Source organism: Rhinopithecus bieti, unplaced genomic scaffold (genome assembly GCF_001698545.2).
Source record: "Rhinopithecus bieti isolate Rb0 unplaced genomic scaffold, ASM169854v2 scaffold_38123, whole genome shotgun sequence".
Classification (NCBI taxonomy): domain Eukaryota; kingdom Metazoa; phylum Chordata; class Mammalia; order Primates; family Cercopithecidae; genus Rhinopithecus; species Rhinopithecus bieti.
In genome coordinates this window covers 257,605-269,745 of record NW_016816276.1, presented here as the reverse complement: position 1 = coordinate 269,745, position 12,141 = coordinate 257,605, and the positions used below count along the sequence as shown (strand labels likewise).

The window sequence follows — 12,141 nt, the reverse complement described above, 5'->3', positions numbered from 1 at the left end:
ACTCCCATAAAAAAAGAAAACATGGACTAATGAAAAAATGGACTCCCATTTTCTGTTTTTTAAAACTTCTAGGTGGTATTTGCCTGTTATCACAAAAGCAATATTTTCACTAACAAAATGAAGATACACAGTGTGACAAGCTTTTGCATCTCCCAGACACTCTTTGTGGATAAAATTTGAATCCTGAAATCCTGGAATTTCCAGTATACTTCAGTAGTTTAATATCTGACTATCCTGGAAAATCTAGAACAGTTCTGGATCGATCGCCATTGGTCTTAGGCAAAGCACAAAAAAAAATCTGCATTTTCATAAGCACTGCAGTTGATGCCAATGTAGGTTGTCCAGGGAACAGATTTTGATAAATAATTTTTTAGGATTTGTGATCAAAATGGATAGATATAATTCTCTTCGTGTGGAGTAGTTAACAATGATTTTTTAGTAATGTCTTATAAATTTAATACTGAATTCTTAATTTTACTGTTTTACCACTAGTTTTACAGATTCCTTTTTTTGTTTTGAGACTGAGTCTTGCTGTGTCACCCAGGTTGCATGCAGCACGGTGGCACAATCTCAGTTCACTGCAACCTTGCCTCCCAGGTTCAAGCAATTCTTATGCCTCAGCCTCCTACTGAGTAGTTGGGATTGCAGGCATGTGCCACCACACCCAGCTACTATTTTATATTTTACTAGAGATGGGGTTTCGCTTTGTTGGCCAGGCTGATCTCAAATCCCTGGTCTCAAGTGATCTACCTGCCTTGGCCTCCCAAAGTGCTGGGATTACAGGCATGAGTCACTATGCCCAGCCTAGTTTTACAGATTCCTTTTTTTTTTTCTGAGATGGAGTCTTGCTCTGTTGCTCAGGCTAGAGTGCACTGGTGCAAGATCTTGGCTCACTGCAGTCTCAGCCTCCCAGGTTCAACCCATTCTTCTGCCTCAGCCTCCCGAGTAGCTGGGATTGCAGGCGTCCACCACCACGCCCAGCTAATTTTATATTTTAGTAGAGGTGGGGTTTCATCATGTTGGCCAGGCTGATCTTGAACTCCTGATCTCATGATCCACCCACCTCAGCCTCCCAAAGTGCTGGGATTACAGACATGAGCCACCGTGCCCAGCCCAGATTCCTTTTTTAAAATTGTAGATTTTCCTCTATACACACTATTACAATAATACTACTAATAAAATATTTAAAATAATTGACCTTCAGAGTGGGCTGCTCTTCCAAAAAAATTTAGAAGAGGAAAATTTATTGTTCCCATACATTATATATAAACAATTACCGTTAACACTTAGAGTATTTCCTTCCTGTGTGTGTGTGTGCACTTAGATTTACTAGTGTTTACATAGTTATGATCTTTTGTAAATAAATTTCCAACCAGCCTTTTATCACTTTATTATGTATGCCTTTTATCTATAACGTTATTTTGAACTCTTTATAGACAAGTTTTAATAGCTGCATGATACATGGTAGTCCTACCCTACCTAACTCTGGCGTTCTCCAGCTATTGGACATTTCTGTTGTTTCCATTTTGGGGTTATAATTGTTTTTTCATATATTTAGATGAACATTTGTGTATAAGGCTTTACTCTTTTATAATATGGTTTTACCATTCAGGCTAGATATTATTTATAAATATTCACTTTTTGCTAAGCAAGAGAGTTTTATAGGTGCTATGTTAATTTCTCCTCCTATACCTTTTTGGCTTTTTTGTTTTCTGATAGCTGTACATATTCTGGGGGTACATGTGATATTTTGATACATTTATATAATTTGTAATGATCAAATCAGGGTAATTAAAATATCCATCATTTATAAATCCAAACATCTATCTTTTCTTTGTGTTGAGAAGCATATGCCTTTTTAATCTCTTCTACACTGGTTTTAAAGTGTTACTTAATGATATTTCACTATGGTTTATATAAGATATTTCATGTAACTTCTCATCTTTTCTTTTTCATGGTTTTCTTCATTTCCCATAGTTCTACATCAACTCCTAGATTAAATCTTCCTGGTAATTCCAGCTCACATTTATCTTTTCTCTCTTCATGTCATTTTGCATTTTGTGACCTTTGCTGTAACATTATATATATATTTAGATTTATAATTCCAGTACTCAAACAGTTGCTCATTTCTTTAGGTACTTTGCATATGAGTAAGGTATATTGTTTAGTATGATGGTAATACATGTTTCTTATAAAACATTCAAACCATATGTAAGTACATAAATACCAGAAAGTGAGAAACACAGTACTTCCTTTCCCCTAATCCCACAAAATAACTACAATTAGCAGTTTTGTGTGTATCCTCCGAGTTAAAAAAAACAAAAAACTATTTACCTACCAATAAAATTTTGTTTTAGTGGCCATATAGTGTTCTGTTATATTAATGGTATATAGAGCTTCCGTTTATTTTCTTGTATTAATATAAGATTATATTACATTAATATGATTCTAATATTAATGGTATATACATTTCCATTTATTTTCCCATATAAAAGTGATCTGTTTTAACACAGTTATCTTAAGTATTAGATTTTTATAATCATTATATTTAATATTCATTTATTCAATAAATATTTATTGATCAGGAGCGGCCAGTGAGGCAGGAGGAAAACCAGGAGATTGTGATGGCCTGGAAGCCAAGTGTAGAAAGTATTTCAAGGAGGGAGTAGTCCACTATGTCAAATGCTGCTGGGAGATCAGGTAAGATGAGGACAGAGAATTGACCATTGGATTTTGCAAGATGAAGGTCATTGGTGACCATGACAAAAGCAGTTACAGTAGATTGGTGGAGAGGTAAACCTGGCTGGAGTGGGATTAAGAGAGACTAAAAGTGAAGAAGCAGAGAAAATGGTGGACTCTTCCATGGAGTTTTGCTATGAAGGAGAGCAAAGAAATGGGTCTGTGGGTAGAAAGGAACATGCATTGAGGGGAGGGTGTTTGTTGAGATGGCAGATGTTCCAGCGTGTTTGCATGTTTATGGGAATGATCCAAGAGAGAAAAGAAAATTCGTGACATATAAGATAAATGATAATTGCAGGAGGATGACATCCAACACCACTGTGGAAGGAAATGTGACCTTAAGGTTTTGGGACAGTTCATCCACTGAAACAGGAAGAAAACCAGAAGTACAGATACAATAGGTTAACAGATTTGGTAGTAGGAAAATGAGTTTTGTCTTTTAAAAAGATGGGTTCTTGGCCGGGCGCGGTGGCTCACACCTGTAATTCCAGCACTTTGGGAGGCTGAGGCGGGCGGATGACGAGGTCAGGAGATCAAGACCATCCTGGCTAACACGGTGAAACCCCGTCTCTACTAAAAAAATACAAAAAAATTAGCCGGGCATGGTGGCGGGCGCCTGTAGTCCCAGATACTCGGGATTGTGAGGCAGGAGAATGACATGAACCCAGGAGGCGAAGCTTGCAGTGAGCTGAGATCGTACCACTGCACTCCAGCCTGGGTGACAGAGTGAGATTCCATCTCAAAAAGAAAAAGATGGGGTCTCACTGTGTTGCCCAGATTGGCCTTGAACTTCTGGGCTTAAGCAATCCCGGAGTAGCTAGAACTATAGACATGCAACACCACACTCAGCAGGAAAATGAGTTTTTATTGCATTGCTTCTGTTTTCTCAATGAAATAAAGTTATTAACTGAGAGTTGAGGAGGAAGGCATTAGATTTGGAAAGAAAGGAGAATATGTGACCAGTCACCGACAGGAAAAGTAAGTAACTAGAAAATTGCAGTACCAGGTTTGTGGTCAAAACTGTTGTCTTTCCCTCCATAATGATGAAGAAACAATTAGATGGTTAAGAATTGGACGATGACAGACCAAACTAGACTTAAATTTTTTTAAAACCCTTGGTTTGGTTAGATAGGGTGCCCCATGAATTTCTAATTGTCATATATCTTTCTCTAGTCTTAGCTACATCAGATACTTCTCTAATTTTCTGTTCACTGATGTTGGATTCTTTTTCAGTTCTCCCTGGATTCTTTATGTCCAAAACTTTCCCAAAGCTGTGTTTTTTTTATAATTTTCAGTGTTTGCGGTCTTTTAAGGTAATTTATTTTCACAAATCCTTTGAAACTAAGTCTTAATATCCTCAACTTTCCTTGTTATAATAGTGATATGTTTGGTGTGATCTTGGTCATAGATAGAAAATGCTGGCACATTTGCTCCTTATTTATATTTCCTCTGTTTCTAATTTTTGGTTTATATTCACTGCAATTTAGTAAACCAACTCCCTCTATAGATTATCTGCTGTGAGAGAATCAAAAGTAACAACAGTGGGAGTAGCTAAAAGTCTTAACAGAAAAACACTTAGCACTGTAGATCTCTAGGACTATATTTTTCCCAGGCAGAATTTTAGGCGGCACAAGTGACTCCCTATAATCATTCCATAACTAAGTTATTAGATATTGGTTTGTTAATTTAAAATATCATGTTGATGAGCGTATAAATGAAAATTGGTTTGAACTTTTGCAAGGACAATTTGGGAATATGAATTTTAAACTGACCCACCAACTTACGTGCAGCTGAAATCCAAACTTTGTCTTTAATTTCTTATTAAAATATAAGTAAGTTTACCTCGGAATGTTATTCCTAGGAATTAGACAAATGACATAAATATGTATATGTGTATGGGTGCACATGCATACATATACACATTGTGGTACCATTATCTAAAAATTTGAAATTATCAAGATGTCCTTCGATTAGAGTTGGTTAAATTATTTTTCATTTAACTATACTGTGGTATATACTGTGTACACATTTAAAATGTTGCTGTAGGTTGATATTTAAGGGCGCATAAAAATATGTGAAACATTACTTACCATTAAGTGAAAAATAGTTTCAGTATACAGTTTTGAAAATTATATCTAGGTATGTATACACAAAGATATTAACAGTAACTTTTAGTTTCTTCTTTATACTTTTTGTGTTTAGTTTTTTTAAAAAGAAGAATGTGTCTTTTTTTATGATCAGAAGAAAATTTTATTATTTTCAGAGAAGAAAAGAGATTTAAAGGAGAAATTGTTTCCTTCCTTACCGTTCTAACTCATGAACTTGGTTTGGGTATGCCTACTCTTTCTTGTAAAAACTTTAAAAAATAAGTCAACAAATCCACATACCATTCTGCTTCATGTTCATGACGTTGTTTTAGTAGCTGTAGATTTTCAGATACCATTGAGATTTCCATTTAAAAATCAAACTCAGCAGAACATAAGTTGGTTATTTTTTTAACACCCATTTACAATAAAATTACATAGGGACATTAAGTGCTTTGTTATATATGTACCACATATGCAACACAGTTAGCATCTTTTGTGCTCATTTGAGAATCCTAATGTAAAACAAACTAAACAATTAAAATTCGGTGACACACTTGCAAAGAGTTTTCAACATTCTAGTGTGCTGTAGCACTGCTATATTGCTTAGTCATTGTCTTACTATTTTTTCCTTTTTTATCTTTTTAGGTTCAGGGGTACATGTGAAGCTTTGTTACATAGGTTAACTCATGCCACAGGGTTGTTGTACAGATTATTTCATCCCAACCTCCACCCTTGAGTAGACCCCAGTGTCTGTTGTTTTCTTCCTTGAGTATAAGTTCTTATCTTTTTTTTTTTTTTTTTTTTTTTGAGACAGAGTTTCACTCTGTTGCCCAGACTGGAGTGTAGTGGTATGATCTTCGCTCACTGCAACCTCCACCTCCCGGGTTCAAGTGATTTTCCTGCCTCAGCCTACCAAGTACCTGGGATTATAGGCACACACCACTGAACCTGGCTAATTTGTGTATTTTTAGTAGAGATGGGGTTTCACCATATTGGCCAGGCTGGCCTCAAACTCCTGACATCAGGTCATCTGCCTCCCTTGGCCTCCCAAAGTGCTGGGATTACAGGCGTGAGCCACTGTGCCCAGCCAAGTTTTCATCATTTAGCTCCCACTTATAAGTGAGAACATGCAGTATTTGGTTTTCTGTTCCTGTGTTAGTTTGCTGAGGATAATAGCCTTTAGCTCCATCCATGTTGCTGCAAAAGACATGATCTCATTCTTTTTTATGGCTACATAGTATTCCATAGTGTGTATGTACTACTTTTCCTTTATTCAATGTGTCATTGATGGAGATTCAGGTTGATTCCATGTCTTTGCTATTGTGAATAGTGCTGCAATGAAAATTTGCATGTGTGTGTCTTTATGGTAGAATAATTTATATTCCTCTGGGTATATAACCAGTAATGGGATTGCTGGATCAAATCGTAGTTCTGCTTTTAACCCTTTGAGGATTCACTTTCCACAATAATTGAATTAATTTACACTCCCAACAACAGTGTATAAGTAAGTTTTCCCATTTCTCTGCAATCTTGCCAGCATCTGTTATTTGTTGACTTTTTAATAATAGCCATTCTGACTGGTGTGGGATAGTGTCTCATTGTGGTTTTGATTTGCATTTCTCTAATGATCAGTGATGTTGAGCTTTTTTTCATATGCTTGTTGGTGGCATGTATGTCTTGAAAAATGTCTGTTCATATCCTTTGCCCACTTTTTAATGGGCTTGTTTTTCTCTTGTAAATTTGTTTAAGTTCCTTATAGATGCTGGATATTAGACTTTTGTCAGATGCACAGTTTGCAAATATTTTCTCCCATTTTGTAGGATGTTTACTGTTGACATTTTCTTTTGCTGTGCAGAAGCTCTTTAGCTTAATTAGATCCCACCTGTCAATTTTTGCTTTTGTTATGATTGCTTTGGTGTCTTTGTCATGAAATCTTTTACTGTTCCTATATCCAGGATGATATTGCCTCAGTTGCCTTCCAGGGTTTTTATAGTTTTGAGTTTTACATGTAAGTCTTTAATCCATCATGAGTTAATTTTTGTATGTGGCTTGTAAGGGTCCAGCTTCAGTCTGATGCGTATGGCTGGCCAGTTACCCCAGCACCATTTATTGAATAGGGAGTCTTTTCCCTTTTGCTTGTTTTTGTCAGCTTTGTAGAAGATCAGATTGTCATAAGTGTGTGACCTTATTTCTGGTTTGCCTATTTTAATATACGAACAACAGATACTTTTGTCTTCTGAATAGATTATAACCTACTTATAGTCAAGGTATGTCTTTTGCCATCCTGTAAGTATGTTGTTTTGTTTTGTTTTGTTTTGAGACAGTTTTGCTCTGTCACCTAGGCTGGAGTGCAGTGGCGCAATCTCGGCTTACTGCAACCTCTACCTCCCAGGTTCAAGCACTTCTCCTGCCTCAGCCTCCTGAGTAGCTGGGATTACAGGTGCGCACCACCATGCCCAGCTAATTTTTGTATTTTTAGTAGAGATGAAGTTTAAGCATGTTGGCCAGGTTGGTCTCAAACTCCTGACCTCAGGTGATCTGCCTGCCTCAGCCTCCCAAAGTGCTGAGGTTGTAGGCATGAGCCACCATGCCTGGCCTATAAGTGTGTTTTTTAAACCTATTAATGCATCATGAAATTAGTGGGTCATAATTGCCATTTAAGTATATATAAACACACATATATATATTTATTTAAACTATTACAGTCATCCCTTGGTATATGTGGGGGATTGGTTCTAGGACACCCCCCACTTGTGCCAGTATACCAAAATCCATGCATACAAAAGTCCTGTAGACAGTCCTGCAGTATTTATGTATATGAAAAGTTGGCTGGCTGTATATGCAAGTTTTGCGTCCTGTTAATACTGTATTTTCTCTCCATGCATTTGGTTGAAAAAAAAAATTCAGGTATAAGTGTACCCATGCCATTTAGTTCAAAAGTCAATTCTGTGTGTGTGTGTGTGTGTTTGTGTATGTGTGTAGTATATATATTTCATATATGTGAAAGTTCATAGTATGTACTAAAGGTGAATTTTGTTTATGAAACTCCTAGGTGACACTTAAAATATTTGGAAAGCCCTATCCCAAAATACTTAGAGAAGAACATTAAACTCACAATTAAGTAGAGGTCAGCTGTCCAGGAAGAAGCCTTGGTTGCCTTAGAATATAGCCAGAAAATCAGAAATTTAACTTAACAGACATTTGAGTTACAAAAGTATATGTTAGTTACAGGTGAACATCCTAGTCTCTGCCTCAGAATCCCTTTAGTTTTAGACAATGATTAAATGTGGCTGTTTTCTTTCCTGGTCTATAACAAGTTAGAGTAAACTAGAAGTAAGAATTCCAAAGATAGACACCGTAATAGGAAGAAAATATTTAGCAGTCTGAGAAGAGCAGGGATACTATGAAAGAACAGTAGCGCAGGTAGGTTGTATAGGGGTGCAGATGCACACTTGTTATATGCCTTTAAGGGTGTAATTTTGAGGCTGTAAAGAGTGAGAAACACTAAACCCCTGGGCATCAGGAAAGCCAGGTTTCACATTCGTTCATAACTAACAGTACATTATGGGCCAAGTCGCTTAACCTCTCCCTCTGTCCCAGTTTCCTAATCTGTAAAATGAGGTAGATGTACTAGATGTTCTCAAAGGTTCCTTTACATTCAGCAATTTTCTCATTTCAGTGAATTTACAGGTAAGACTTGTTTATGATTTACAATATAAAAGATCAGAACAAACTGGTTAGTTGTTTACTTTTAAAGAATAAATGAGGAATTAAAAATATGTTGTATATTTGCATCTTAAAATACTACTTTGTGTTTCTAAGTTTCTCTTATCTTACTATTTTATTGTAACGAATTTACCATTGAAAATGTCTATAGAATTTGGCTGCTTATATACTTGGCTTTATTTCTACAGGGATAGGAGACTACTTTAGTACTGCTTAAGGCATTGTCCCATTTATCGTTTTATTTCTCTTTAAGTTTTCTGTTTTTCACTTTTTATATATTCTAGGTGGTTATCCAAATGCCAACCCAGTCCAGGTTTCAACAGCAACATTTTTTCTTTTCTTCAACGAAGAGTAGAGAATGGAGATCAGCTCTATCAATACTGTTCATTGTTAATAAAAAGTATACCTCTCAAGCAACAGCTTCACTGGGATCCTAGCAGTCACAGTTTGCAGGGGTTTATGGACTTTGGTCTTGGAAAACTTGATGCTGATGAAACGCCACTTGCTTCAGAAACTGTTTTGTTAATGGCAGTGGGTATTTTTGGCCATTGGAGAACACCTCTTGGTTATTTTTTTGTAAACAGAGCATCTGGATATTTGCAAGCTCAGCTGCTTCGTCTGACTATTGGTAAACTGAGTGACATAGGAATCACAGTTCTGGCTGTTACATCTGATGCCACAGCACATAGTGTTCAGATGGCAAAAGCATTGGGGATACATATTGATGGAGACGACATGAAATGTACATTTCAGCATCCTTCATCTTCTAGTCAACAGATTGCATACTTCTTTGACTCTTGCCACTTGCTAAGACTAATAAGAAATGCATTTCAGAATTTTCAAAGCATTCAGTTTATTAATGGCATAGCACATTGGCAGCACCTTGTGGAGTTAGTGGCACTGGAGGAACAGGAATTATCAAATATGGAAAGAATACCAAGTACACTTGCAAATTTGAAAAATCACGTACTGAAAGTGAATTGTGCCGCCCAACTCTTTAGTGAGAGTGTAGCCAGTGCATTAGAATATTTGCTATCCTTAGACCTGCCACCTTTTCAAAACTGTATTGGTACCATCCATTTTTTACGTTTAATTAACAATCTGTTTGACATCTTTAACAGTAGGAACTGTTATGGAAAGGGACTTAAAGGGCCTCTGTTGCCTGAAACTTACAGTAAAATAAACCACGTGTTAATTGAAGCCAAGACTATTTTTGTTACATTATCTGACACTAGCAATAATCAAATAATTAAAGGTAAGCAAAACTAGGATTCCTGGGATTTTGCTCAATGCTGAGAGCTTAAAATGGCTCTACCAAAATTATGTTTTCCCAAAGGTCATGCCTTTTCCTTATCTTCTGACTTACAAATTCAGTCACGATCATCTGGAATTATTTCTAAATATGCTTAGGCAGGTATTAGTAACAAGTTGTAGCCCTACCTGCATGGCATTCCAGAAAGCTTACCATAATTTGGAGACCAGATACAAATTTCAAGATGAAGTTTTTCTAAGCAAAGTAAGCATCTTTGACATTTCAATTGCTCGAAGGAAAGACTTGGCACTTTGGACAGTTCAACGTCAGTATGGTGTCAGCGTTACAAAGACTCTCTTTCACGAAGAGGGTATTTGTCAAGACTGGTCTAATTGTTCACTAAGTGAGGCATTATTAGACCTGTCAGATCATAGGCGAAACCTCATCTGTTACGCTGGTTATGTTGCAAACAAGTTATCAGCTCTTTTAACTTGTGAGGACTGCATCACAGCACTGTATGCATCGGATCTCAAAGCCTCTAAAATTGGGTCACTATTATTTGTTAAAAAGAAGAATAGTTTGCATTTTCCTTCAGAAGGTCTGTGTCGGGTCATAAATATTTGTGAGCGAGTTGTAAGAACCCATTCAAGAATGGCAATTTTTGAACTAGTTCCTAAACAAAGGGAATTGTATCTTCAACAGAAAATATTATGTGAGCTTTCTGGGCATATTTATCTTTTTGTAGATTTGAATAAGCATCTCTTTGATGGAGAAGTGTGTGCCATCAATCACTTTGTCAAGTTGCTAAAGGATATAATAATCTGTTTCTTAAATATCAGAGCTAAAAATGTTGCACAGAACCCTTTAAAACAGTCAGAGAGAACTGATATGAAAACTTTATCAAGGAAACACTGGTCATCTCTACAGGATTATAAATGTTCAAGTTTTGCTAATACCAGTAGTAAATTCAGGCATTTGCTGAGTAACGATGGATATCCATTCAAATGAGAGACCTAAAATATATTAACATTTTAATTAAGAACACTTGGTCAACATTTTTTAAAGTTCAATTTACCATATTTTATAAATTGACCATTCTGCACAGTGGACAAGTTTGCAATTCTGACTTATTAAAATTTCAAATTCTGCATATCACAAAATCTGCTTATACTTTTGGTATGGCTTGTAGCATTTAAGAGTTTTCCAAAATGTAGAAAGCAGTAAGTCAGTAGGAGCAGACTGGCCAATAGGTACTGTCTTTGAATTTACTACTGTAAGACTAAGCAGTGTTACTGGACACCGTTTTAACTTGTTCCATCTGCTTCAAAAACAAGAAAAACAACAACTCTGAGTTATCAAAACATTGACTCCTTTTATGACTACACTACATTTCTAAAAGATTTTTGGATTGCAGTTCTTAAAAACATTAACAATACCTATAAAACCTTGAAGATAACTTTTACTTAAATATGAAAATTAAATTGTAGTTTGAAAATTAGGCTCAAGCAAATATCAAATACTGCAAAAATCCCCTTGTCCCAGGATACCTAAAATAGAAATGCTTAAACTTCATCAGGCAGAAGGTAAAGAACATGAGCCATGAGATTCTTCCTTGTGCTACAGCCACGCTGGGGAGTGCAGTCTGGAAATAATATACCTAATGTGTTTTTCACTATCCATTATCTCTGAACTTTGAAATATTACTTTTGAATAAAAGGCTGGACACTTATTAGTTTGACTTGAAAAAGCTCAGTGCTCATCAGAAAACAGGGGGAACCTAATTTGAAGATGGAAGCATACTAAGGACAATTTTCTCCACTCACATCCACATTCGAAAAGAGAAACAGAAAAACATAGGTAACTCTGCTTTCACAAATGAGAATAGTTTAATGGATAGAAGAAACAAGCAAATTATTCACCTGTGTTATAAAAACATCTTTTTTGTCACTGAGTGTTTGCAGAGTACAGTTAATCCTAATATGAAAACTTAGAATTGTAAAAGATTAATGATAACAAAATTATATTAAAATTCCCCTTACAAAGTATATTTTGATATGTTTGTTTATTCTACCTCAAACAAAGGCTTAAGTTTTGAAGTGTAACCAATTTATACTTCATTTTATACAGAACCTATTGCTGAGAAGTCTGAATATTGTGCTTTTTGTTGTTTGTAAACAGAATTGAATACACCAGGATAAATCTTATTTAAAGGAAGCCTGTTTGTAAATCACCAACTTTAACTTATTGCTTATATAAATCCAAGCTCTGTACCTGATCTTTATGTAAAGCAAGATTTATATGTGTAGTATCTAATGCCCTTTGGTGTTACATTTGACT

General features: G+C 35.9%; 1 protein-coding gene across 1 annotated transcript in view; it reads left to right on the top strand.

Moving 5' to 3' along the window:
- THAP9 (THAP domain containing 9) overlaps window positions 1-12,141 on the top strand; it is a 22,571-nt gene extending 10,430 nt beyond the window's left edge. Inside the window, 2 exon segments of the mRNA XM_017854751.1 lie at window positions 8,837-9,817; window positions 9,819-12,141. Coding sequence (XP_017710240.1) covers window positions 8,837-9,817; window positions 9,819-10,812 — 1,975 coding nt within the window. The 3' untranslated portion in view covers window positions 10,813-12,141.